We start from the raw sequence: 23,420 nt of genomic DNA on the forward strand, positions 1-23,420 counted from the left end.
GGCAGCATTCAACAGTTTTCATCATGATGTACTGATAAGTAGAAGAAATACACTAAAGTTATATCGGCTTTAAAGGAGAAGATATATTATCTATTTATGGAAAAATTCCAAGAGACCAATAATTTCTGCTCCTTTGATGGTTGCATAGACCATCTCTATCTTAATCTCCGCAGTCTCCTTCTTCATCGGTCTTCTCATAGACTATCAGCAATCCCATGCGACGATGTTAATTCAGAAGCGGAAAAAAAAAATCAGTGTTTGCTATGGATTCAGAGATAGCTCATGAACTCTATTTCAGTCTTGCAGTTTCTTTGACAGTGAAGACATTGGGTGTCAGCTGTTAGATGTGGTGGCGGACTGTTTGCTCAAAGAGCTGCCTGTCTTTCCCTCACACTTAACAAGACCGACTACTGACAGAGAATGATAACTGGAAAGTCTGGACACCGTTTGCGTCAATGGGTGGTAATCTTGGTTGTGACTAGACATCTATTTCCTGTGTGTTGACATTCGTAAAGTGAACTATTAGGAGGCTTTAAGATCGCCTTTGAAAGATTTCCTTTGCTCTCTCTATGAGCTGGCACTCATTCTGTGTAAAGCAGCATCCCCTATTCCCAAATCCTCCGCCTCCGCCCCCACGATGAGGCATTCCACTCACGCACATCCCAGATGTCCAAGTTCTTCAAGGACTGCAACTTTCCCCCCACAGTGGTCGAGAACACCCTTGACCGCGTCTCCTGCATTTCCCGCAACACATCCCTCACACCCCGCCCCCGCCTCAACCGCCCAAAGAGGATCCCCCTCGTTCTCACACACCACCCCACCAACCTCCGGATACAACGCATCATCCTCCGACACTTCCGCCATCTACAATCCGACCCCACCACCCAAGGCATTTTGCCATCCCCACCCTTGTCTGCTTTCTGGAGAGACCACTCTCTCCGTGACTCCCTTGTTCGCTCCACACTGCCCTCCAACCCCACCACACCCAGCACCTTCCCCTGCAACCGCAGGAAATGCTACACTTGCCCCCACACCCCCTCCCTCACCCCTATCCCAGGCCCGTAGATGACTTTCCATATTAAGCAGAGGTTCACCTGCACATCTGCCAATGTGGTATACTGCATCCACTGTACCCAGTGTGGCTTCCTCTATATTGGGGAAACCAAGCGGAGGCTTGGGGACCGCTTTACAGAACACCTCCGCTCGGTTCGCAATAAACAACTGCACCTCCCAGTCGCAAACCACTTCCACTCCCCCTGCCATTCTTTAGATGACATGTCCATCATGGGCCTCCTGCAGTGCCACAGTGATGCCACCCGAAGGTTGCAGGAACAGCAACTCATATTCCGCTTGGGAACCCTGCAGCCCAATAGTATCAATGTGGACTTCACCAGCTTCAAAATCTCCCCTTCCCTCACCGCATCCCAAAACCAGCCCAGTTCGTCCCCTCCCCCCACTGCACCACACAACCAGCCCAGCTCTTCCCCTCCACCCACTGCATCCCAAAACCAGTCCAACCAGTCTCTGCTTCCCTAACCTGTTCTTCCTCTCACCCATCCCTTCCTCCCACCCCAAGCCGCACCTCCATCTCCTACCTACTAACCTCATCCCACCTTCTTGACCTGTCGGTCTTCCCTGGACTGACCTATCCCCTCCCTACCTCCCCACCTAAACTCTCCTCTCCACCTATCTTCTTTTCTCCATCTTCGGTCCGCCTCCCCCTCTCTCCCTATTTATTCCAGAACCCTCTCCCCATCCCCCTCTCTGATGAAGGGTCTAGGCCCGAACGTCAGCTTTTGTGCTCCTGAGAGGCCGCTGGGCCTGCTGTGTTCATCCAGCCTCACATTTTATTATCTTGGATTCTCCAGCATCTGCAGTTCCCATTATCACTGACTTAATTTGTGTAACTGTGACCCTACTCAACTAGCATGAGGTTCTCATGGTCAATGCTTAGCATGTGGGACTTTGAGAACAGAAATGTTTGTTGCTTTGTTCTTCCACTTGATTAACAAGATCCTTTTAAGAAGGCACTGATGTCGTTGTTCACGGATTTTGATGTGATGTCTAAACTTTTCTCAAGCTTCAGTACTACAGTAAAATATAGGGAGAACCACTGCCTGATAGACCTTGAGTTTGAGTTTATCTTGGGTATATTAACATGATTCTTGAAAACTTGAGTATAATTCACCCTGCACTGAGCTATTCAGTGGAATACCTCTTCAGCAATATCAGCTTTCTGGGACAGATTGTTTCAAAAATTTAGGAACCGAGGAATATTTTGCAACATTTACATTACAGTTGAAGGCACTGATTTAGATTTATTTGAACGTGAACTGGTATCTCCATGTTCATAAATAGCCCCTTGCTGCTTTAGTTCTTTAGAATAAGCACTGACCAATGTGCTCAGTTTAATGTAGTTCTGTTAGAGAAACAGTTGTCATCTCGGTTTTTCACTTCAGCCAGTTGAGGTTGAAGTGTTTACCATCAGTGCAATGTTACTGCTGTACCTGGTGGTGCCTATCAGTTTAAAGTTTCAGTGTTGCCGTAAGAACTATCAAGAACAATACTGATGCGTTGGTGTAATGCTACTTAAACCTTGCTTCAAGAGAGGATTCTGTTTTTACCAATCAACACCAAGTCAAAATCCTGAAGATCTTGTCCAAAGGTCTTTGTAGCAATGCTACTAAAAAATCACGATGATTCAAGAGGCCCAGTACCACCATTTCATGATGCTCGTCTTGCTGGAATCAGCCACATCTCTTTTTAAAGTTCTGATGAGTCCATACAGCACAACACTTTTATTCCAAAGCTGACAGTTTTGCACTTTCACCCAAGAAGGTTATCTGTTATACAAGATGGAAAAGTCACACTGTTGTAGAAAGCATGTTCCTCTGAATTTGTGGTGGAAGTACAGTGTTTGAGAAGAATGTCTATTAAACCCGTGTTACATCTGACCTCGCAGCATTGATACTGGCATGTGTGCAAAAAGTGGAACCGTGCCTTTCCAGAACTGACAAACATAAAACTTAAACATGTCTATCCAGAGGGAGCAAATTTCAAACGAGGTTAGAATTTGTTTCTATGGTCACTATGCACCACCATAGGCTTCACTGCCTGTGACAAACCACATCCACTCAGTGCAATGACGGTAAAGATGCTATTTGGGCTCCTTCTGAGGCCTAAATCCTCAGAGGAAACAATATCAAATAGTGTCTTTATCAGTGCATTATTTAAGAGTTAAAGTTAGTTTGTGATTCAGTTGGCATCTCACTTCATCCTTCCAGCGACAATGTAGACCAAGACAATCAAGGTCTGCTCCTAATAAGGTTAGTCGGATTTAAATAAGACATTCCAATACCAAAATAAAGCAAACTAATTATATACTTACAAGTGCAAAGAAATTAATTAGCCTGAAATTCTAGATAGTGCATTCAGGCTAAGACTCAATAGCATTGGAGGTGCACAAACATATTTCATGTTGGCTTTTCGAGCCAGCAGAAAGGGCAGATTTTCATTCCATTGTCTTAAGCTGTACTGAAACCTCTGAGGTATAGAAGATGCCCACCATCTATTAACACCCTGATCACCAGTGAAAGAAGAAAGAATTTACTCTTTAAAAAGAAAAGTTTGCAAGTTCATCAGATGTTTCAATTAGCTAAACGCAACATGTTGCTGGAAGAATGAAGTACTAATCTAAGTAGCCGAGCAGAATTTGCCACTGATTGACATGCATTTTTCATTACCTACTTCCCCACCAGTGTAGAGGTCGGAGTTCGTAGGGTGAACGATAACATCACTGTCAATTGTTGCAATGTCAGCCTGTACAACTTGTAACTATAACAGGCAAACAAACATACAGAACATCAACCATGATGGAAAGAAAACGATCAGACCGGAACATTGGCATATCTTTAAGAGGGGACCCCTGCAAAGAACTACAATTTAAATCTGTATGGAGCAGGCAATTCAGAGGCCTTTCAAAACTGAAAGATTAACTTGACGATTAATTGAATTGACCTTGAAACTGAGTCGGATCCAACACAGTCTCAAGATCTGAATCTGCTTTCCTTACTCCAAATCATCGACACATGATCAGCTTTATCTTAAATTTTAAAAACCATTTTTCAAAAGATCCTTACACCCCAGGTCAAGCAAAATTATAAATACCTTTGTCTTAATCTCTTATTCCAATCAAATAAGGGAGGCAAACATATAGCACTTGATATTTAGGAAAATGATCAAATGTAAAAGTTGGTTTGCAAAATCATCAATGAAAATGGCGTGGCTTGTTGTCTTGTTTTTTGATCTGAGCTGTATGCATTTTGAAACTTATTTTAAGTGAACAGGTCTTCCTGAAAACAAGTGTTCTGCAAAATCTTTACATTTCTTTATCTACGAGAAAAAAGAATTGAGACCGCTCAAATTCATATTGGAACTCATTGTTGTTAGAGCAATAACAATGATGAACAGCATGATGGTAGAGGCGGCTAGGGCTATTCTGGGTTGCCAAAGCAAAACAATCAGTCAAACAAATTTCAGCAAAATATTTTGATATTTTATGGCAGCCATCTTTACAAGAAACATTTTTACTGATTCATTGTTTTAAAAAATAACTTAGTCATGATGCTTTTAAACACTTTGCTTGCACAATTAGAAGGATCTTTTAAAGCATGGCGGAGTCCACTCACACAACAGGTAACGGTGAACTGGGGCGAATTATGGAAAAGTACTCACTGTCGACATCCAGAAATCCCCAGTGAGGAATAAACAGTCATTATTGTCACATTTAGCCCAGAATCAGCAATGCATTTCAAATTCCATAATGCTCTCAGTCAACGTTACCTGCAAAGTCACATTTTATTTACCTAGGTCATCTTTAAGCTCAATGTCAGCACTGGTAGGATTGATAATGGCCTCCACTTCGAAGCTGGCTATGTTACTGAGTTCACTGTGAATGAGGTGTAACTGCAAGGAAAAGCATTGGTACAAAAGTAACAGGGTAGAAGGGAAAAACAAAAGGGAAAAATAAATCACAGCAGCAGAGGATAAAGGACAGCAAGCTCTGTGGACACATTTGCTCTGAAACAAAAGGTCTTTTTATTTTAATCTTTCTTCAATTTTCTCCCCTATCTTCCATCCCTAAGGGCATTCATTCCTGCACTGTGGTACAATTTTACACATGGTACTGGCTGTCCTTAGTTGGTTTTGAACCTGAGATCTCTACTCAAAAGGCACCAGGGAAATTTATATCCTAATTCAGAGATTTCATTCTGTACTTTTGTCATATGCAACCTTTGATATGTTTCTTACTAAAACATGAGTAATTTTAGTTAAATTCTATTATACTGTTACAAATATAAAAATTTAAGTCCCTTTTTTAAAGTAGCAAATCTGGTTTCAATAGAGCAGCCCTTGGGGAAAAGGAGCTTTTTTCTGAAAGTATGACAAGATGGCACAATATGCAACACGCTCAATTCTTGGCTCTTACGGAGGGGCAGAAGGTAACTTCAAAACTCCTGCCCTGGATTCCTGATCTCTGCAGCAAAGTTGTGCTAAAACACCCAAGGATACATTGTTAATTAATGCCGGATTATTGATGTTTGATGGAAAAAATTGTATCCTATTCTGACCATTAATTGTCATCTCTTCCACAATTCTCCACCTCAATCCATCGTAGCTTACAGTGCTTTGATCGCTCTTGTAAGATTTGTTTCAATGATTAACCACTGGTCCTGCTCTCATTAGGAGGGTAAGGAAAAGCCAATGAGAGGGAAAATACTGGATTCCATTGCCCTATAAAAACTATTGAAAACAAGTCAAAAGTTTAAGGAGACAGGACAGGGTGACAGGCATGTTGCAAGCAGTCAAAACAGTAATACACAGGTTACTTAAGAGGCAAGGAGAGTGAATGGATGTAAAATCATTTGTGGGGAGCCAAGTGTAAGAGAAGGAAACTGCAAAACAGGGAGGAAAGCAATAGAGGAAAACAGTAGACAAACAATAGCAACAAGGAGCTAAGGACTAGGCACGGGGATTTAACTGGAGGCAGGATTAGGCAATAAATATAAATTGTGTGTGAACATGGCCTAAATTGTGAACTCTCTGAAACAATTGTCTTGGAATATTTATATAATTAGTGCAGTCATGTTTACGTATATAAAGGTAGAGCTCAACATAAAAGCCAGTGAGAAATGGAATCTACAGAACAGAGCATTGGAGCAGTTCTGGTACTAACATATTTATGGAGGACACTCTAACATTTCCCGCTCAGCACCCAAAGTTAATTTAACTTCTGAAGACAGAAGGATGATATGAAAGAAAAATGGTGCTTCTCAGCTTTAGTGCAGAGCAACGCTTTGTGAGGACCAGGAATGGGTTTCAAATATTTGAAATGCAAGGTCCGAGAGAAAGGAAGGTTTTTTCAAAGAGAGATTTAGGAAGAATTTAAAAGAAATTTAAGAATGCTGCTTCCAAATTGCATACACATTGGAAAATCTAGTGTTTTCCACTTGTAACCCAATTGACTTATCAAACTGAATGGGATACGATCAGCTATGTAATCAAAAATCTACAGAAAACCCAACAAGGCTAGTGTGCAGCAGCTAGACAAGCATCAAATCTCAATAATTTATTAAAGTCCTGGGTTCAAGCCTCACCTACCCTTGGCAAATAAAAGCAAGTATTCCATATGCCTTCTTAATCCCTCTATCTACCTGTCCTGCTACCTTAAGAGGCTGGTGAACATTAATAGCAAGGTTCCTCTGAACCTTGGTGCTTCTCACGGACCTACCATTCATCATGTACTGTTTCTTCTCCCTAAGTACATCATCCGACATTTATCCAGACTGAGTTCCACATATATCCTCCTGTAATCTAAGGCTATCTTCCTCACTATTTACTACCCCGCAAATTTTTGCATCATTATTAAACTTACTGATCAACCCTCCTACATTCAAGTTTAAATTGTTTATATATACCACAAACAACAAGGGCCCTAACATGGCAGCTGCAGAATCCCAATCGACACAGGCTTCCAGTCACAAAAATACCCCTTGACCATCACCCTCTGCTCCTTGCCACTCAGCCAATTCTACGTCCAATTTGCCAAATTTCCTCGAATCCCATGGGGTCTTAGCTTTGCTCTGAGATTCCCACTCAGGATCTTATCAAATCCTTGAAGTCCAAGCAGACTCTGTTGAATGCATTGTTCTCATTTACACAGCTTGGTACTTCAAAAAAAAATTCAAGTTGGCCAGATACAATTTCCCCACAACAAAACCATATTGCATGTTCTTGATTGATCCCTGCCTCTCCAAGCTCAGATTAATTCAGTCTCTCAGAATTGCTTCCAATAGGTTCCCCACCACCGAGGTTAGACTAACTGGCCTATAGTTTCCGGATTTGTCCCTTGTTCCCTTCTGAATAATAGTGCCACATTGGCTGTCCTCTGGCACCGCTCCTGCGGCCAGGGAGGAATTGAAAATTATTGCCTGACCACCTAATGTTTCCTCTCTGACTTCAAGGTGACTCAATCACAATATCAACTGAGTAAGGAAAATAAGACATCTCATCTACCAGAGTTGGTAAGACTGAGACTGCACATCACGTAACATTAAGATAGTATTGATCTGAATGCCTGTAATCTCATGAAATAGTTTTTGCTGTATCTGCTATTCCAGCCATAATTTATAGCTCATACCTACCATAATTGGCTTGTTAATTCATATTTGATTCTGATTCGTGTTAAAGTTATTACAAGGTAAAATCTTGTTGCTAATTTCTTTAATTGGGGGTCATTTAGTAAGTTCGGCTATTTTGGATTATGGTTCCCTCATGGAATCATAACAATTACTCAATGCAATGTGCTTAACTTATAAATATTAAAAGCTCAAATTCAATTGACTGCAACTTTATTCTTAGCTTAAATGAGAAGTGCCGGTAATACTTCCAATTAATGAATACTTTTTAAATAGATTCTTGCATGAGCAACTCACCAGGATATCGACAGTGACAGAAAACTATCTTGCTTAAGGGAAGATCTGACATTACTGAAATTATGTGGACACGAATGGTTTGCCCATCCTAGATGGTGACCAGCCAACAGATTCAGAACAAGTCTGATCCACCACCATAATATGATGCATTGATGCACCTTAGGCGCTGCCAAATGCAACATGTCCCAGGTCAATGGTCCCACGGCTCCCTGTATAAAGTAAGCACAAGGCAATAGGCAGGGATGTTTGGATAATTTGGGGAGAAGTGCAACTGGAGTGGGTTTTAAAGTCCATTGGTTATATATAGCTTCAGGATAATCACTCCACAATCACTGGGAAACGTGGGGAGGCAGGGTGTCTAACAATACAGCTGCCACTTCAGGGATTTGTACCTATGCTGTTGTCTTTTTGCCATACCACACTCCAGCCATTTAGCCAACTGAGCTAAACAGACTCGGAGTGCTGTTATGTAAGGAAACTGAAAGCTAAATTACAGACTACAAGGTCATACAAACTGTTGTGAGATACATGACCAGGTTGTCTGTCTAAATGTTGGTTGACGAACAGTACTAGATTTTAAACAGAAACAGGAAATTGCTTGGTACCCCGAGTTACACTTTAAACAATAAAGGTGCAATGCAGTCCTTTACAGCTATTCACAGACAGACCCTCTGTTTGATTACTCAGACTGTGCAGCACATTCCGAAGAGCTTAGGTAGAGTGGGGCTTGAACGCAGGAACCATCTCAATCACAGATAAAAGGGCTAGCATATCAAGCAATTCGTTCATACAATTATGCAACAGGTTACTGGAGTACAGAATATTTTGCAAGTAGGAAAAAAAACCAAATTGAAGAAGATACATTGCCACAGAAACAGTGCAGACCGGTGGAACCAGTTTAGGACCAGTCTGGCAAAGCGACAGCAAAGACATAGCAAGTTTGATTACTTTTTCTGAACCAAGTGATTCTGCAAGATTCTACACAGAGCATGTACAAGTGAGGAAAGGTGGAAGAGGGAGCAATAAAGGAGTCTCAGAATAGCTTAACCATCATCAATGGGAACAATGTTTTAGGTTTTGAGAAGAATTGCTCTGGTTGCTATGTGGAATGATATATTTGGATACATACAGATATAAGGAAGGCATTATTTTATGCAGTAACTTTTAGGACTTTTAAGATATCCCAAAGAACTTTACAGCCAATCAAGAGCTTCTGAAGTTTAGTTATTGATGTAATGTAGCAAATTTACACACAGCAAGCTCCTACAAACAGCAAGTGAAATTTACAAATTTATGTTTTTGCTGTGTTACTGAAGGATAAATATCGGTCAGTACACTACTCTTGTTTGAATATTGCCATGGGATCTTAGTTGTCTAGCTGAGCAAGCAGACCAGGCAATGTAAATAAATGACTTAACATCTCATTGGAAAAACAGTATTCTCTCATTACTGTATTAGGAATGTCAGCATGGATGCTATATGCGTAATTGACAGTAATGAAGAATGTACTTAGAATGCTGCTAAATAGAGCATCCAGTGCAATTCACTTCTCCAAATGTAATAAAACAAACACATTCTTCCAGAAATCAATTGACTTTTTTTTAAAATCAATGCAATCAACCAAAATCCAAATTGCTGTCATTTGTTCACGATTGAACACTTCAGTCTGACTGAAGTCTTATTATCTCTGCCCACCTGGATATGTACAAGGTTTTCCTCTTATTTTGGGGTGACAGAATGAATTCTATCTATATGTTTAGATATCAATCCTACCACAGTGAAAGAAAAGCAATAAACGTTCAGGGAGTGCAAAAAGAGTGACAAATAGCTTAATTCTGGTCCAAAATGTGCAATTCTGATCATAGGAAGGGAACCACTGAAATAATATTTTTGTGATATCATCAGGATTAACATTGACTGACACCAATAATCTGCCAAATTAGTAACAGGGAAGGGTGGCAGAAACAAATGCAACAACAACTTTCAAAGGTGAGTTGTTAAATATTTTAAGGAAAACAATTTAGAGGGTTTTGGGCAAAGGACACAAGAATGGGTTGAATTGGATAGCTTTAACAGATCTGATACTGGCAGAGAGCCAAACAGTCCAATTCTGTGCTGTATCAATCTAAGACTCTCTGCACCTGCTTTAGATTAAGTAATACTCAGTCTTGAGTACTGCAGCACCCTTACTCGAGATAATTAAAGATTAAGGCTGCAATTTTAAAAATTTTAAGGATGGGGGAAGTATTCTTCCCGCAAGACTGAATTGGTGAGAAAACTTTCTCTTACATAAGAAGTATAATTTAAAGTGCCATACACAAAATGTACAACTAGGAAAAGGACTGAAAATTAGCTAACCAGTACATCAGCCACTTCCCTTCAGCCAGAAGGCTTTTGGGCTTTAAGCGATTCTTAACAAGAATACTTCATTTTTGCCAGATCGTTGAGGCTCTAGGCTTTGATAATGAATATTTTTAGTGTACATTTGCATGACTTTGCAAGTGTGTCAAAAAGGGGATACTAAACCAAAAACAGTAGACTTAATGGTCTCAAGTTCTCTTTTAAGTGAGCTGTATGTACTGGAGACATCACAATACATTGGTGTGACATTCATGATTGCATCAAGTTATGGAAAGCAGTATTCATGCATTTATTCTAGGCGGTAACACAACATTTTCATGCAGACATCTGTTAAATATGTAAATAAGACGACAGGAATGCCAAAGTTCACTAAGAAACCTGCCATTTCATGTCGCAGAGTATCAATACCTTTTGTCCAAGAAAGAGGCTTTTGGTGGAAAGAACGGTAAACGTGTCTCCAGGATTTCCCTCAGTAGTGCTATCTGCAGATGCTGCTTTGCTGACCTCTGTTTGCTTCTTCTGCAGTAAGAAAATATTGTTTTTTTACACACTGAAACAGAGTTGTGTGTTTTATATGTGCCCAGAGAATTACTTTATCCTCAGATTCTCAGTCACTAAAATTCAGAGTAATGATTGTGAGACGCAGTCAGGTTTTCTGCTCATTTTGTCATTCTTGCAAGAATGCCTACACAAATATATCACTAACAATCTGTGAGAAGTGAAATTTCCAGAGATCAAATATTCTCCACTAATATACACTTTCATTTAGCTCTATTTTCCATCACTAATATACAGAATGCACAAGTTCTGTTTTATTTCAATACTTTCTGTGTATACAAGCATTTGCTTATTACATCCAGGATCCACAGACAGGATTTGCTAATCCCTTGAACTAAATGCAGGAAGTCTAGGCCCTAAACTCTGTGTTCCTAAGATGCTGCTTGGCCTGCTGTGTTCATTCAGCTCCACACTTTGTTATCTAAGATTCTCTAGCATCTGCAGTTCCCATCATCTCCTATTCATACCAGTTTTGTTATTTCATTCCAATATATAGGGGTGGGGAGGAGATTCAAAAACTCTGATCATACACGCACAGGAATGATATTTTCCAACATGCAAAGGTAATCCTCTTTAGTACACCGTCCCTACCTTACCAACTACGCAAGAGGTCCACAATTTCGCCCTAACATATATCCAAGTGTCTACTATGTAGAGAAGTGAAACAAAGTAAATCCTAAAATCTCTCATTCAGATGACACAGATTAAGAATACTTGAGTAGGCTGATTGGAAAGAGGGAACACACCAATTACTGTTAATGTCAGGAAAAAAACATACAAGAATAACACTACAGTTTAAATTGTTCCTAAACACTTCAACTGTATCATATAAAAGATGCTGCTACGTGTTTCTAAGACAAAGCCTATCTCAGAGTTATTATAAGAACTGTAAATAACAAAAATCATCTCACTGTGCAAAACTATTCACCCTCAAGTTCACAGTTCTTGCAAAACATTACCCTCTCTAACCATTCTGTCATCTCTGAAGGCCTTTAGGATGTATTTTTGTAGCTTCATTTCCATTAGGTCTGCCATGACCTGCTGCCTGAACTTTACAGTTAAATGGTGATCCCAACAAGAATATCTAATTACCCTAAAGCCCGAATGATATGTTCGATGAGTACAACACTTGTGTGTCCTTTGCAGCCTTTAATAAGGCTGACCACACCATCCTTCTCCCAAGATTCTCCACTCTAGGTCAGTTAAGAGGAACTGCCTCTGCTTGATTCTACTTTTGCCTGTTCAACAATTGGTCAACAATTTCCAGCATTTTCTTTCTGTTGCCACAGAAGGTGCACAAGGTGTCTTCTTGACACTCTCCTCTTTGACAACTGCATGTTGTTCTGACTTATATTATCTGAGGACTAAGGGGCAGATTCCACATGTATGTTGATATCCAGTTCAATCTTTCTGTCACTGCTCGTGATCCTTCAATGATGCCGACCTGATTGTTAAACAGCCAATTCTAGATGAGTCACGATTTCCTCCAGTGCAACTAAAATGAAGACTAAACTATTGTCAAGAATTCCTGTCTCACATTTCAATTCTTTCCATTTCTCTCCATAGTAAATATTTCAAAATGACCTGCAATGAGTTTTCAAGCTCATATTCCCTTAATCACAAAGAAGACTTACTTCCACTTCTAAGATCGAGTGCTTCCACCCCACCTTCTGCTTATCCAGCAAAACTCACTCATTTTGTCAGCACATTCAGACTCAAAATTATCCAGATATTGTTTCAGTTCCACTATCATTGACTCTGAATTTTAGCATACCTAAATCTTTGTTGTATGTATTTACATAAAATTATTTTCACCCTTGTTTTGTGCTTATCAACATGGATTCCTAGTACAGGCAGTTCTCCGATTACACAATTCTTTTGTTCTTGTGTGATCTCGCACAATGGAAAATCACCTTTAAAAAAAAAACTGGGTTATAGGGAAATCACTACAGAAGTTCACTAAACCTGTACAGCAGAAAGTTTGTGTATTCCAAAGAGTGTCCATTATTCATTAGAGATAACAAGGTGTCGAGCTGGATGAACACAGCAGACTGAGCAGCATCAGAGGAGCAGGAAAGCTTGACGTTTCGGGTCGAGACCCTTTTTCTCCCCCTGAAGAAGGATCTTGACCTGAAACGATAAAACTCTTCTTCAGGGAAAAACAAAGGGTCTCGACCCGAAACATCAAACTTTCCTGCTCCTCTGATGCTGCTTGGCCTGCTGTGTTCATCCAGCTTCACACCGTGTTATCTCAGATCGTCCAGCATCGGCAGTTCCTACTATCTCTGTATCCATTATTCATCAATCATGTTACAGCTAATTCTGGTTAAGAGAACACCCATTATGGCAGAACTACCTGTACCCCACTATCTCAAATTGTAATTCTTATCTTCGTGTTTAAAGACCTTCAAGTTTTTGTCTCTTCATATTTCCATAGCTTCCTCCAGCTATTCAAACCCATCTGAATTTTTCTTAGATTCTGTGTATTTACCCTTTTTTTTAAATCCCAGCAATGGCAACCATGGCTTCAGCTGCCTTGGCGCAACCTCCTGCATTTTCTCCCTAACCCCTGTTCATTCACGTCCTTCTTCACCTTTTACGTTATTCATATTTATAATATTCAAATGTTTGAAGAAACAAACAGTGTAAACCACATTCTACAATACCAGTAAAAGCTCAAAAGCCAAAACTGGATCTTTGGTATCAAAATCCCTCACTTACAAAAACTGTAGACGTTACTCAGAGACAAAAATTTCTGAAGTACTGAGTACTGACAAACTACAATCATATGTATCTTATTATCACAGCAGCGCAAGTTGTACCTTAGCCCCTCCTTTTCCAGCTCCCTTTTTGCCTTTCTTTCCTCCAGTTTTCTTGGGAGATTGTGAGGACTTTGCTTTTTTTGCTGGTGGTGGTGTGATGATGGCTTCAAGCTTCCCTTTAGATCCTCGTTTCTTAGACAACAGTTCCGGATGAATGTTAGGTAAGACACCACCACTTGCAATAGTGACGCCTTTCAGCAGCTATTGGGACCAAATAAGCATCAGAGCTAGGATTTTACTTTTACAATAAACAATAAACAGATGCATAATAATATGTTAAAATAATGAAGTTAAATGTAGGTCCATGGTATGGATTTTCATAAATTCAGGGAGACTTTGTTGACGGGTGAAAATGGCGGCAAGGACCCCATTTCCAAGGTAACAAAGTGTGGGGCTGGATGAACACAGCAGGCCAAGCAGCATCTCAGGAGCACAAAAGCTGACGTTTCGGGCCTAGACCCTTCATCAGAGGGTCTAGGCCCGAAACGTCAGCTTTTGTGCTCCTGAGATGCTGCTTGGCCTGCTGTGTTCATCCAGCCCCACACTTCGTCATCTTGGAATCTCCAGCATTTGCGGTTCCCATTATCTCTGACCCCATTTCCAAAGTTGTGTTTTGCAGTGTGATATTTAAAGATGTGGATTGGTTTACATCACAAGCCTGATTTCCTGATCTGGCTGACATGTTGCATATTCACCTTCCTCCTTTACTCTATCTCCTGAGCTGGTGTAATGAGGATAAGCATGTCCCAGTCCTCTTCAATTTTCATGGAGTTGGGCCAAAACTTAAAGGATGTGTGGATGAGGGCAGCTTATGTGACCAATGGATGGACAAGATACGCAAGGGGTGGTGCATGGTGTCCAAACAGAATGGACTGTCAGGATTACAAAAAAAAAGCTTCAAGCAAAGCAAATTATTGAGACTGTTGGGATGCAAAGTTAAAACATAAATGCTGGCAAAAGGTCAGCATGTTTGGCATTATCTGGAAACAAGGAAGATATGCTGAACTCTAAACATTAATAAATAAATGATGAAATCAGAGCAGTTGGTGAATGAACCTGTCATACTGTCACAGCATACAAAGGATTGTCAAGGTCACCAACATGACAGATAGCTTTTATTCTCATTTTACCGACCTACATGGGCATGTTGGAATTTAGAGCTAGATACTGGAACGGAGTCTTGCATGCGACAAAACATAAAACATAACGCAAACTATTGACGATAAGTCTCATACCAAGTGGTTTTTCAGCGTTTTATACAAAACTTGGATTCGTAACAGAAATATGATCATGCAAGCAACACTTCAAAGGAGCTTTCAAGAGTGCAGAGATTAGATAGGTTGAAGTTGTTTTCTTAAGAGCTGAGGGGGTATCTGATTGAGGTATACAAAGTTCTGAGGGGCACAGACAGGGTAGAGAGCGAGCACGAGAGTGAGCGCTCCTCGGTAGAAGGGTCAGTGACTGCGGGCACAGTATCAAGGCAAGGAACAGGATGTTGAGAGGGGATCTGGAAAGAAAGAAATCCCCACTGGATTGGAGAATTCACTGCTGAAAAGGTCAATAGAAGTGGGAACCCTCTGGGCATTTAAGAACTATTCAGATGAATATTTGAAGTGCCACAGCATCTAAGACCATTGGCCACGTCCTGGAAAATGGGATTAGAATAGACGGATGTTTGATGACCAGCATGGATACAATGAGCCAAACAGCCTATTTCAATGCCGCAAAAACTCTATGAATGTATGACAATCAGCTGCAGTTGTGCTTTCCATGACAAGTAGGAAAAAGAAACAATACTTGAAGTGTCCTATCCAACAATTTGAATGACTATTTCAAGTTTTTGTGGTACATTCAACGTCAATGGCTTCAGATTTTTTTGCTTCTTCTGCAGACCACTATTCAGTTTGCATATTTACTTTCCTCCTTTACTCTATCCTAAACATATCTTTTCCCACTTGAAGAAATCATAGAAAACCTCAAAAAGTCTACAGGGCACAACATACCTGGTTCAGTTCTTCATCATTTGCAATAGCCAGCAGGATGTGCCTTGGGGTAACTCTTCCCTTCTTGTTGTCTCTAGCAGCATTACCAGCCAATTCCAAAATTTCAGCTGAAAAATAATCAGTTTGTTAAAATCATCATGGCAGACGAAATCACCTTGCTGTGAATGTAGAATTAAAACAAAAAAAGAAAGTTGGCATGTGTGGGCGTGTGTGTCAGCAAATAGAAGACTCAACATGCAGTACATACATCTCACTCAGTGAAAAGTAATTAACTGATTTGCTCAGCAGAAGATTTAATTCTCATGTTAATGTTGAAAAAAGTTTGTATCTACAAAAGATTTGTTGCATAAATATGGAAACATAAGTCAAAACTTTGATTAAAGGAAATAAAATGGGAATAAAAGAATCCAAACTTCTGCTTATCATGAATCACATATAAAATGAATCCTTTGTCAACACACAGATACTTCCAACTAAAGATCTGTAGTACTCAGTATCCACTCAGTACCTCATTAAGTTTGCACCTTGTACAATAACACAAAATTAAGCCAGAAAACTATTTTACATGTAAAAATTTACATTTCAATCTGACTTAATAATGCAAAGAAACTTCCGGTCATACTGCTGTCAAGATAAAACAATAATTTTCAGCAGAAACGTTTAATCTCACGTACTTCGTTTAAATCTACCAGTGTTTCACTTAAAATTTAAAAGCACACGCAGAATAAACTAGCTTTATAAACTCTAAATGAGAATGAATTGTAAAGGTCTCCCACATTTTAGCAACGGGTGAAGAATTCTTATTTTTTGGCTCAAATGCCTTCACTTACATAAATAGCTTTCTTTAGCTGTGAGTGGAAAGTGAGCCAGTAGTAGAATTATAGTGCAATTAAAAGCAATCTAAAAAACGGATCCTTTGTATCTTGATGGTGGATCAAAGTATTAAATAGAGGAATGCAGTGACATGAGTTTATTCAGCAATACCCAGATTCCCAAGACCTTGCGCTAATATTTCCAACCCTGAGATGAAAACATTGGATACTTCTGTGGTATTCAACTGAATAATTACTGAGGAAATATTAGATAGGTCTAGCACCTGGCTAACTGAACAAACGATTGTCCAACCAACTCCCCTGTAACCCGACCACTTAACATTAACACCTGGCCACCAACTAGCTTTTGAGACAGAGCTCTAACTGCACAAGTCCCACCCAGTACCACCCCAAAAATCAACTCCTCCCTCCATTCTAACCTGACTATACACCAAACTACCCTCCGAAACTGGCTTGGCAACCCACTTATCTGTTCACTGCTATTCAAAGACTGGGCATTGAAACTTAATGTACAGAAGCTGAACTGTAAAAACAGATTGGTCTGCCTCACTGATCCTCTTTGCAGGACTCAGTAGAATTTGCTCTGAGGTAGTTCTTCAGGATGCCATATGATTGTCAGACCTTTTATTACATAACCACCAGTGGTCCTGATGTTAACTGGAAGGTTTGGCCTTGCCTGTTTGAGTGGAGCTATCACAGAGCTGAAAACCTCCTCATGCAGCGGCAGCGCTGTTTCACTACCAGCCAAGTGCAATTGATTGGGACATCGATTAAACTTGCAGTTGATCTGAATTCTGGCTTACCCCAAGGTCAGAGAACTATTCCTGCATGGCACCCCATTATATTCCCGGTCTCGCCACCCTTCCCAAATACTGCCATCTTACTTCACTCCCTACCTTTGTTTCCAGCAACCAAGGGCTCAGTAAAAGGTACATCAAGACATTGAGCATGGTACAACAAAATCTAATCATCAAACCACAAAAAGAAAACATGCTAAAAATATTTTAGCGCTGCATCTCATCTCATGGCAACGGTGATCATTCCACGTAGATTCTACATCCAAATCACAATCCCAATGTCAAAACTTACCAAAACATCTAATGTTATTTTACATTCTGTTTGATCTCTGCGGAATGCTTGGCTCAAACTCTGATTTCACTGTTGTTCTTTTGTAAACCTAAAAGGCTTATTGAATCAAGAATGATGGTAGGCATAAACCAGGAAACTATAAAGGTTGTAAGTCTACCATCTGCGGTAGGGAAACTATTAATAAATCTGAAGTACAGAATTAATCTTCATTTGGAGAGACTAGGATTAATCAAAGATAGTCAAAACAGCTTTGTACAGGGGAAATCACATCGAACAAATTTGACTTTTCTCATGGAGGCATCCCGCTGAGGGTAATTCAACAGAAATGGCCTACATGAACTTCAGCAAGGTGTTTGACAAGGGCTCATATGGCATACTGATTAAGCTAAGAACCCTTGGAATCTAGGACAATTTGGCAAATTGGATCCAAAACTGGCTTAGAGCTGAGAAGCAGATGGTGACATTCGAAGGGTGTTTTGTGACTGAAAGACTGTGTCCAGTGGTGAATCACGGATTCAGTGCTGGCCTCCTTGCTGTTTGTGTGGACCTTAGTGATCTAGACTTGAATGTAGGAGTTATAGTCAGCAAAGTTTGCAGATAACCCACAAAAACTGATGTAGCAACTAACAAAGAGGAAAGTCTCAGATTAGATGATATAGACAGTCTGGTCAGATGGGCTGAACATTGGCAAATGGAATTTATTGCCGAAAAGTGTGAGGTCATGTATTTTGGGAGGACTAACAAGGTGAGGGAGTACACATTACATGGTAGGGCCCTAGGGAGTACAGGGCATCAGAGAGACGGTGATACACATGTCCATTAATCCTTGCAGGACATGCAAATAAGATGGTTAAGACAACATTTGGGATACTTGCCTTTATTAGTGAAGGTGCAGAATACAAGTGCAAGGTGGTTATGATAAAGTGTAAACAACATTAGTTAGGTGACAGCTGAAGTAACATGTACAGTTCTAATCAACACACCACAAGAAGAATGGGTTTACACTCAAGAAGGTGCAGAAAGGAATGACGAGGATATTGCATAGGCTGGAGCTATTCAGGTCTGAAGAGACACCAGGTAGGCTGAAAGTCTTCACTTTACAACAGAGAAGGCTGAGAGGAAATCTGATCAAGGTGTACAAAGTTCTGCGGGGGGGGGGGGGGAGCAGACAAGTAGATAGGGACAAAACTTTTCCCCTTAATACAGGGCTCAATAACCAGAAATCAAAATTGTAGGGTGAGCAGCAGAAGGTTTAAAAGGGAGTTGAGGATTTATTATTTGCCGGAAAATGAAATTAGAATAGACGAACATTTGATGACTGGCATGAACACAATGGGCTGAAGCACCTCTTTCTGTGCTGTTAAAACTCCATGACTCACCGGTCAGATATTCCAGAACTGCAGCCATGTACACAGGAGCACCGACACCAATTCTGTATTTAGGATGTCCTTTCTTTATGTAACGTAACATTCTTCCAACAGGGAAAATAACCCCAGCTTTTGCAGACCGAGAAATCTTGGTTGTTTTCTTCTTTCCACCTCTGCTGGACATGACGATCAAAAAAGCCTACACTCTGATCAAAACAAAAAAAAAACAGTACTGACAAAATTTGTTTCATGTGTAAAGGAATAAAACATGAACTACCTACACTCAAATTTACACAATCTTGACTGTCAGATGCTAAATGTATGAAGCAAAACTAAAACTTTAATTAAAATATCCAAAACAACTTAAAACTAAACCCTTTCACCAAACAAACTCTGATTTTCAAATACTCTTTCCTGCTTAAAAGAAGTCACCAAAAATGAACATTTTAAAAAAGAAATCACAGGCCTTTCCTGTCTTAAATGGATACTCCAGAACTTGTTTTCACATAGACACTGACGTACAATATAAAAATACAGAAAGCCTGCAGCTGGTTAACTTTTCCTAAAGCCCATCATTTTAAGCAATTTGACCAGAAGTAATTGGAAATGGAAAACCTCTAAGCAGGCCCTCTATTTTTGCTGGATTTAAAACAACTGCAGAATTATTAATTCCAAATGGTTGTAAGCTCAAAGTCAGTCAGTCACATCACCGTCATTCTTTCCCCAATATATCAACAGATGTGTTTTTCTGCCCAAGTTGCTGGCTTGTTACTCCACAAAATAATGGTTCAGTTTGGTGAAAAGAACATACCATAAAATTCACAGAGTTAGTGATATGTAAATCAACATGCAACTTGTCACACAAAAAAATCACCTGTGAATAATGTAACAAATTGCATGTTGATTTTTGCCACTCTGCTGTTAACTTTGTGAAAACAGCATCTTGCCTTTAAAATCCCATGATTATCATGAAAGTTGTGCATTTTCACACTGGTTGGTGATTAAACTAAATGCAAAATCATTCAGAACTGATCTATTATCTTAAAAATGGGCTACCATAAGTCTCTAGGGACATCAGCAGCAGTACAATTGTACTGTACCACAATATTTCCACATGCCACATCCTTCAGTTTAACATTACATCTGAGTAGATCAAGCAAGATAAGTCTGACAATGATGAGTGACTTCTCTCTCTACACCAGGTCAGGGCATCTGGAATCTTGGTGAAAGACAAACTGCGTTTCTTCTTAAACAACAAGATTGAGAGATAAAAAGGAAGTTTTTGCTTTTAAAAACTGGTATAGGGGTTACTTGCAAACCGAGTATTTGTTGTCTACCTCTAACTGCCCTCAAGCAAATGTTGGCGAACTGCTTCCTGGAACCACTGTCATCCATATCGTGTTGGTATACCTGAATTATGTTAGGCAGGCAGTCCCAGGATTTCGACACAAAGATGGTGAGTGAGGGAACAGTAACGTAGTTCAGTGAGAATGGCCCAAAACTCAGAGAGAGTCTTGCAGTGATGGTATTGCCCTGCTGCTCTTGTCCTTCCAGGTTCAAGACTATGGGGCAATGATGGGAAAATAGTATTAGCTGATTTACTTATGCAGAAACAAGAGGTTGAAGGGTTTCCTTCTAAGCTGCAGCACTTTTATAATTCATCAGGTGTGTATGGAGCAAGGGAATTTCCTTATTATGCAAGTATGCTTTTGTCAAGATTTGTTAAACAAACTTGTTTTCGAACAACGCAATCCTCTTGCTCTACTGCTATTCCTGCATGTATAGCACCTTTATTATTACTGCAAGACACTTCACAGTGGCAAGGTAAATTTAAATGCCAAAATCAAAGGCGACGAAAAGAGTGGTCAAAGAGTTGGGTTCAAGAAGAACTTTAAATGGGAGAATAGGGAAGGAATGAGACATAAGAGCTAGAGGCAAGGCTATAATGTTGGAGCAAGCTTGGGCAAAGTACCATAAGCTGGACAAGTTAGAGAAATATAGAGAGTTAAATAGACAGAAAAAACAAGAGTAAGAACTTTGAACTTCAGGAACCAACAAACAAAGGTTAATGAAAAGTTTGAGAGCTCTGAATTTGGTATAATTTAGGATTTGGCATAAGTTAAGGCTGATGAAGGGTGAAAAACAGAAATCTAGCAAGGAAATCAACAACATACTCAGACTGGAAACGGATCAAAGATAACGGGAACTGCAGATGCTGGAGAATCCAAGATAACAAAGTGTGGGGCTGGATGAACACAAGCAGGCCAAGCAGCATCTCAGGAGCACAAAAGCTGACGTTTTGGACCTAGATCCTTCATCTGAAGAAGGGTCTAGGCCCGAAACGTCAGCTTTTGTGCTCCTGAGATGCTGCTGGGCCTGCTGTGTTCATCCAGCTTCACACTTTGTTATCTTGGAAACAGATCAAGCTTTGAATAATTGGTTCAGGAGCAGAATGTCAGTGTATTAATTAACTGTGGTTGAAGCTGTTTATTAGAAGTGGGTTATGTACTTATGCTACCTTGTTTATTTAAATTATGTTGATTAATAGGAAAAAAAATGAACTTAGCCGAGCTCTGGTTCACTTGTGAAGCCAGAAATTAATTGAATAGTGTCACTCACAAGGAAATTCTATGTCTTGCAATACATTATGATTTCTAGTTTGTGAATAGAACTGAAATAATACTTGACTTGGCAGCCACTTCACAGAACATCTGCATTCTGCTCTCAAATAAAAATCCTGAACTATCTGTTGCCTGCCACTTTAACGTACCACCCTGCTCCCTGGCCAACATCTCTGGGATAGCAAGGTGTAGAGCTGGATGAACACAGCAGGCCAAGCAGCAGAGGAGCAGGAAAGCTGATGTTTTGGGTCTGGACCCTTCAGAAATTGACAACTTTTCTGAAGAAGGGTCCAGACTCGAAATGTCAGCTTTCCCGCTCCTCTGATGCTGCTTGGCCTGCTGTGTTCACCTAGCTCTACACCTGGTTAGCTCTGTCTCTGGCTTGCTGCAGTGCTCCAGCAAAGCCCCATGCAAGCTGAAGGAACAATACCTCACATTTTACACTTGGGGGCCCTACTGCCCTCTGGACTCAATATTGAGTTAATAATTTTAGGGCCTAAACTCTCCCATGTCCCAAGCCCCTACCCAACACACCTGGCCTTGTAACCACATAGTCTGCCATTACACACCCGCTGTTCTAAGTCACAAACAGGCCCCCCCATTAACAACTATTCACCCTCCCAGCCTGACTATTAGCATCTCCTTTGTCTGTCCAACTGTCTTTCTCTCTCTTAGAGGTCTATCCTATTGTTTACTCCCTACCCCACCCACCTCCCTGTTTTCTGCATATAAACTGACATTTTCCCAGCCACTATGAGTCCTGAGGAAGGGTCACCAGACCCGAAATGTTCACTCTGTTTTAAAATTTCACTGACACTGCCAGACCTGCTGGGCTTATCCAGGATCTTTGTTTTTGTTCCTGATTTACAGCATGTGCAGTCCTTTTAGTTTTTAACTGAAATAATACTATCTTACAATAAAACTACATTTGTTAAAATAAATGCCAAGACTGTACCTACTGCTTCTGCACAAATCTTACAGAGATGGCGACAATCAGAATATGCATTTGCTAGATTCACGAAAACTGCTGGGAACATCCAGAAGCAGCTTTCTTGCCACCTGCCTTGGGATAACTCTATAGGGTTGTCGCAAGGTGCATAAAACCAACACATTGTGAACTGCTGCACAAAAGATGTAACAATATGCACAGCCAATTTGACATGGCAAAATGTCCCAAGTTTCTTCACAAGTGTTATTAAAAGCAAACAAAGCCACATGGGGATATTACAATAGTGACCAAAGGTTGGTTAAAAAGATAGTTTCTAATGGGCTTCTTAAAGGTGGCATAAAAGCAGAAGAGTTAACGGAAGGGACTCCAAAGCTTAGAATCGAGACAGTTTATTACTTGGATGTTGAAGCTATAGTGAAGGCAAATGATGACTGTAAGAGAAGCCAGAACTGAAGACACGTGGAATTGTATTGGGAACAGCAATGCCATTGAAGGATTTGAAGTGCAAGAATTTAAATTTAGTGTGCAGCTAGGCGGGAAACCAATCCTATTCAGTGAGCTTCGGAACACTGGGATAACAGGAACTTACGAGAGTTAGGATGCATGCAGCAGAGTTTTGTATGAGCTGAAGGAAATGGAGTATAGAGGGGGGGGGAGGTCAACCAGCAAGACACTGTGGCAGTTAGACTGTGGAAATATAAAACAACAATAAAAGAAATAAAAAAAAGAGTTCCAGCACCAGATCAGCTGCAAAGCACAAACAGATGTCAATGTTTAGGTGAAGGCAATTTTGGTAATGAAAAGGATATAGAAAAGTTGAAGA

The 23,420-nt window shown here is 40.3% G+C and overlaps 1 protein-coding gene across 3 annotated transcripts in view; it reads right to left on the reverse strand.

The window, feature by feature from the left end:
* LOC125458204 (core histone macro-H2A.1) overlaps positions 1-23,420 on the reverse strand; it is a 41,082-nt gene that overhangs the window by 12,482 nt on the left and 5,180 nt on the right. For 2 of the 3 annotated variants that reach the window (XM_048543229.2, XM_048543230.1), the window contains exons 2-6: positions 19,040-19,233; positions 15,739-15,845; positions 13,736-13,936; positions 10,764-10,874; positions 4,866-4,965 (exon numbers count right to left, since the gene is read on the reverse strand). In XM_048543229.2, coding sequence (XP_048399186.1) covers positions 4,866-4,965; positions 10,764-10,874; positions 13,736-13,936; positions 15,739-15,845; positions 19,040-19,211 — 691 coding nt within the window. In that variant the 5' untranslated portion in view covers positions 19,212-19,233. Of the gene's footprint in view, positions 1-3,743; positions 3,835-4,865; positions 4,966-10,763; positions 10,875-13,735; positions 13,937-15,738; positions 15,846-19,039; positions 19,234-23,420 lie in introns of all 3 variants that reach the window. The other variant, XM_048543231.2, reaches the window with a different exon arrangement.

The sequence above is a fragment of the Stegostoma tigrinum genome, chromosome 13 (assembly GCF_030684315.1).
Source record: "Stegostoma tigrinum isolate sSteTig4 chromosome 13, sSteTig4.hap1, whole genome shotgun sequence".
Classification (NCBI taxonomy): domain Eukaryota; kingdom Metazoa; phylum Chordata; class Chondrichthyes; order Orectolobiformes; family Stegostomatidae; genus Stegostoma; species Stegostoma tigrinum.